A 6,000-nucleotide genomic window follows, 5' to 3' on the forward strand; every position below is an offset into this window, starting at 1 on the left:
ATTGGGAACTATTATTACCCAATTTATTAGTACCAGATATATCGACCTCCAAAGATCAAATTTTGAGGAGGCCTTCTAGTCAACTCGCAACCTTGTAGGGCACTCTAAGTGTCAGCTAACAGCACTTTCCTTGCTCACACCTTGGTGGCTAAATGTATGATTTGTTTGCACACGTTTGACCCGGGACATGCTTGTGTGGTGGTGTAGAATGGCGGTGCTTCTTTTAATAAATAAGAAATGGGTTCCACTGTGAAAGGCCATCCCTCAATCTAACTCCTTGTGAAAAAGAATGATTGTGAAAAACAAGGATTCTGCACACTTGCTGGGCCGCATCTCCATATAGAGGAACAAAAGCAAATGGGTCTCAGAGAGATTCTGTGAGCCTTGTCTTTTATCCGAAGCTTCCATAACTTGCTCTTAAAAGCAGATGTGAGACTGTTGAAGAGCTTAATGGACAGGCAGGGGTTCAACTCTATGGTAATTATCAGTGGTCAATGAATGCGTGCTATGACTTTGGCTATCCCAGGCATTTGGTCCATATCCCTCACAAAATTATGTGAGGGGCATTATTTTATATTGTGCATTGGCGCCTGGCATAGCATTTATTTCACCTGGGAGGTCCACAGAAATCGAGAGAAGCAGATTCGAGTCCTCTTGTCAGCCTGGGGCCCTGGCAAAGCAAATATGGGCAATGGGCCAGGGTCCTATAAGGCCCTCTCTTCCTGTTATTCGCCAGCTGGAGAAACAGCCCCCTAACTTTCTTCCTGTCACATGCTACTTCTGCAGTTCATTCACCAGAAGTCCCAGTTGTGACACAGGCACCAAGGGACAGATGGCTACTCCTGTTTGCCATTATGTTCCAGGGCCTAAAGCACTATTTAATTCCAAGTGAATAACTAATATATTGTCACTAACTTTTTATTTTACCTTGTTATGTTTTTGCATTGCCTTTGGCCCTGGGTAAAGGTGCCATATAAAGTGTTAAATAAATTAGCTTACAGATTTTTATTATGCTTCGTTCAATTAGACCTCCACTTATAAATCTGTCAAATCCAGGATGCCATTTCACATGTATAAATTCCATAGGCACGCTTCAAGTAGAGGCTTCTTAGGTCACACCCGTTTTACGTCCTCACCATTATTTTATAAGCACTGCTGGAAACTTAACAAGTTCACACTTCTCTTTGAAGGAAAATCCATGGTAACCCATGATATATACATATGTAGGCAAACACCTAACTGGAAGAAGCAGAGAAAATATGGTGGGAATGTAATTTCCTCATTAAATGACATTGGGGAGGAGGTAGTTTAATGAGGAAGAAAGTTAAAATAACCGTTTTGGCTGAACAAAACCATCTCTTTTCCCTATAAAAGTGTTTAAGTATGGTCATTTGATGCCGAAGGCAGCTACACACACTTCCAAGTTCATGATGGACTTGGCAGTAGTCCTTAGCAAGCGAGCAACCGCTATACACTGAAAGGCATAGGCGCCCCCATCAATCACACAATGACGACGGGGCTTAATTAAGTGGAGCCCGGCAAAAATACTGGTGGTGCCCCGTGTATTTCAGCAAACGAGGAAGGGTTCTGCCACTCCCAGCCGGGCCACACTACTTCTGCTAGTGCAGGCCAGATCTGACGACATGCCACCCAACCGCTACACACTGAACTCAGATTGCATAGACAAGCATGTCACGCTGATGCCTCGCTATTACGTAGCACATATGTAATCACCTGCACCCTCTAAATATGGAAGGAAACCGACACACTCGGGCGCCATATGTCAGAAATGTTTAGGGGACCAATAGTAACTGCATAAACCGTGTGCACCACCATAGTGGGTAATATATGCTTGGACACTTAGCAACGCTGGACTACAAACGGTTGGGGATGGGGGACGTTGAGGAGGGTTAGCTGATGGATACAAATAGGTTGTGTTGAGATGGTTTTTAACGTTGTTTGGTAAGTTTTGATTCTAATGTGGTTTTGCAGTACGACGGTTCCAGGATGATGATGTAGGAACATAAACCACGTGAATTGGCGGCGTTTGCATTGATGAGAAAGGAAAAATATATATATAGATGTATGTATATATTAGTTTCCCTTTCAATAAAAATGTTTTAATATATATATATATATATATATATATATATATATATATATATATATATATATATATATATATATATAAAGGAGTCCGGTCATATGCACGTTTACAAGCCACTGAGAGTCACCATTAGCGTTAGGAACAATTTCTGAGGTCCGTGTTCAATCCGTCAGTGACCGCGCGTGCTACTCACAGTGCCAGAGCAGGGTTATTACAGTGCAGAACAGCGCGCGCCACCGGAGTGTCAACATCAGCCGAGAGATGGCAAACAGTGAAAACAACTCTACCAAATTACAGACCCTTCTGGTCTAGCTTGTTTGTGCACTTTTATGGTACGTTATGAGAGTCAGATTTAATAGAAAAGAAAAACATAAACATTTTACTTTTTACTTCGCCTCAACAGACAACAGCCACCGAATGCACCCACACAGGTGCACTGAAGTAGCATGTTTTCCATCCAGGTTTGAGAACAGAATTCTCACCCCGATCTGCAACACCGTCGTAAGGGACGGGAATGACAACAACGTCTTCTAACACAGCCCTGTGCCATCACTTCCTTAGTATGGTAGGGAGCGCTTAGAGCTAAGTTAGTTTGTGATACAGCGCTATAACATACGAATTTGCATACCACTAAAACCCAGAAGGCAACCAAGCGTTTCCTGAATGATAGTTTCCAGGCCGTATGTCGATGCTTCCTGTGCCGGGCAGCAAAACAGATATTATATTGTGTTAAGTAATAGCGCCTTCGGCCCTTAACGAAGCACACGTGCTCACGTACGCCTCTCCTCGAGTACTCACTCAATCACACACTCGCGCACTCGGCATGGAGCTAGAACCCGGCTCTCCCGCGTCATCTGACTCATGAGAGTCTACTGCCCAGCTTCTAACCACGCTGAGCACCCTGGCGGACGGGCTGTCCGCGCCTTGGACTGCGCAGCGGCCCGGGGCTCCTGGTCCCCGCCCTGCCCCCACGCTTGTAATATACGCCCGTCTGCAGCGCGCAGGCTCTGTGGTGTGTCCGCGGGAGGAAGGCTGGCAGCTGCCAGGCCTGGGCTCTGCAACACTTACAGCAAACAGCCCCTGATGTAATGCAGGAACCAAAAATATGACCGGCCCAGCCCCTTAAAGCTGCAGAGGCGCAGAGCAGGGGGAGGGGTGTACAGTTCATACAGCAGCTCGCGTCCGTCCAACGAGGCCGAAGCAAGGAGCAGAAACAATAAACTCGTGAGGGCTGGGGATGCTGCTGCCTCAAGGAGGTCGCCGAGCCCATGCGTCCGAGCTGCGGAAGCACCTACATAGCTCACTGACCTACAGTGCTAGATCCGGGTAACGCAGGAGCCAGGCACTACACCTTTTAGTGGAATATTGTTATAGTGCTTTGTGGAAGTTAGGAAGAGCAAGGAAAGGGACCAGGGCCGAGGAAGTTACATGTCTGCTTTTGTTATTCCGGGTGTCACATGCACGTGACAGAGCTGTGCCTGTCTGTAACTACCTATGTATTTTGATTTTCTTATATATGATGCCTTACCCAAAGAATCTGAAAAATAAAGGCTACGATCCTTTTCGTGTTTGAAACCATTTCGAGTGGTCACGTGGACGTTGGAGAAGTTTAGGACATAAAACGGCCGAGCTGGGCATGGATGGTGCCGAACGGCTACACTGTGAGTGAACTGAGTCACACCTTTGCATCATTGTCCGAATGGAGTCAGACGGATTACGAATAGGGCAACCTCTTCCCATTATCAACAGTACCACAATATGAATGCGTAGTAGCGAGTATGTAATCTCTAGTGTCTTTACAATTGCTTAGTAATATGGGACAGCTAAAGTGACACCTGCGTGTGCTTTCGGACACTGTAAGGTGTTTTGAAACCATCAGCATGCTGGGAAGAACGCTATAAAAATGTCTTTTTGTTGCATCATTAATACAAGACCCAGAGGGCATTATCAATAGGTAAGTGTTCTGTCACCTCAGTTTGTGTACGGATCCAAAGGCGCATAACGACGATGACAGCCCGTTGTCAAATAGACATTGCCCGTTAGAAAGTTCGCTATTATAACCTTCAGTAGGAGCAGCACGGATTCGGAAACACCTTATGTGTTCGAGGTTTAAAAAAAACACAGTAAACTGTGGGCTGCTGTCAAATGCAATTTTTAGTGATGCCCGATAATATAGAATACCTTCAGATGAACTAAGCAGCAACAATCACACTGGCTGGGTGATGGAGTAATGTTCCATAGTTCAGCGTCCTACCAAGCGGGCCTGTACTGTTCATTTATGTAGCAAACTGATTGTTCGGCGCAGTCTGCACAATCCTTTGATTTCTAAGGGATAAATAGCATCTCCTCCCCAGCAGTCATGCCATTGTCACAGTCCCACGTGGCAGCCAGCAGGCTTCTCGCCCCCTGACGCCTCCACGTAAGTCCACATTTTTGAATAAAATGCCACGCGTGTTTTGAAAGCAATCGGTGGTGTGTGGACTAATTTCAGCAGGTCCTGGCCAAGCGCGCACCCCCACCGCCAGATTTCCTTTCCCCTGCCGCCCCCCATCCCCTCACCTGTTTTGAACCTCAGCTGCTTGTCGTCCTTGGAGCCGAACTCTTCCAGCAGGGAGATGAACAACACCCCGCAGGCGTTCTGGATGCCGAAGACCGAGCCGTTGCACCACATGGAGGCCAGCATGACCACCCAGCCCCAGCCGCCCTCGGGGGGCTCGAACTCCTTGGGCGCCTCCTGCGCCGAGCCCGTCACCACCTCGGGGTCGCTCTTTCCTGTCAGGGGGACCTCTGCCTCCTCCGGGGCACCGTAGTCCCCGTTCTCCCTCTTCCCCTCTGCATGCAGGGCCGTCCCTTCTGGGGGCACCCCATTCAGGGGCACCTCCTCTGGCTCCCCGCCAGTCACCTCTTCCACTGGGAGGGCAGGGTACAGCCCCTGCTGCCCCTCAGGCGCTTCATGCTCGTTGGCCGGGGGTGCCATCTCCGCTGTAGGTGCCAAGCCCTGCCTGGGTGTCTGCTTGGTCTACAGATGGGACTCTGCTTGCAGTGTGAGACTGGCAGCTCTTGCTGCTTACATCAGCACAGCATGCCAGTGACAGGCGGACTGCCCCACACGAGTGAAGTCTAGCGCCTTATGAACCCTCGAACAGTCCAGGGTAAAACCCGGGCTGGACTGCCGGGCTGCAGCACCTACCCACACATGACTTTTATGAATAACGTGCCGCAGAACCTTACAGCACTCAGATAAATGTCACCGGCAGAAATAAAGATCTAGTCTTGTGCTGCCACCTGCCGGTTAAGTACCTAACACCCATTGCACTATTCTTTATGTAGATAAAGCCCGTTTAACCTAGTGTAACAACATATGTTGCTAAAAGATGTTCAGAATAGAAATCTGATGTTTCAAACGTGCATCGTCCACTGAATGTTTGTCAGAGTTTCTGGGTTTACGTGGCGGGATACATTCGAACCACGTTACGATACAGGTTACCTTATTTTTCGTGTAGTGATAAATTAAAATAATACTGAATAAACGTACAGAGTGAAAAAGCGAATTGCTTTTGTACACTGTTACTAGCATGTACCACTCATTTTTATCGATCTCCGAAGAATGAAAGGCTAAGTAGTCCCTTGGGGATCGAAGCTGGACCCTTCAGGTTCCACTCAATCCTCTGCAGTGGGCGCATTAGTGAATTGCTCTTCCTTGCTGGGTATGTTCTAGTGCATGAAGTGCAAAATTTGCAGCTGTTATGAAATTTAGGCGCTAAAAATGCAGTAATAGTTAACGCGTGAACTGGGGAGGATGACTCACTGAAAGGAAAGGCAAGTTTAAAGTTGTTTTATGAAAAACTGGAAACAATCTGTAGGTCACTGAGGATTATAGCAGAGTTCTTCCA

At 47.3% G+C, this 6,000-nt stretch overlaps 1 protein-coding gene across 1 annotated transcript in view; it reads right to left on the bottom strand.

Annotated features, from left to right (window-relative positions):
* SLC16A10 (solute carrier family 16 member 10) overlaps positions 1 to 5,323 on the bottom strand; it is a 324,664-nt gene extending 319,341 nt beyond the window's left edge. Inside the window, exon 1 of the mRNA XM_069234604.1 lies at positions 4,667 to 5,323. Coding sequence (XP_069090705.1) covers positions 4,667 to 5,084 — 418 coding nt within the window. The 5' untranslated portion in view covers positions 5,085 to 5,323. The remainder of the gene's footprint in view (positions 1 to 4,666) is intronic.
* Positions 5,324 to 6,000: the final 677 nt, after the last annotated feature.

Source organism: Pleurodeles waltl, chromosome 5, assembly GCF_031143425.1.
Source record: "Pleurodeles waltl isolate 20211129_DDA chromosome 5, aPleWal1.hap1.20221129, whole genome shotgun sequence".
NCBI lineage: Eukaryota > Metazoa > Chordata > Amphibia > Caudata > Salamandridae > Pleurodeles > Pleurodeles waltl.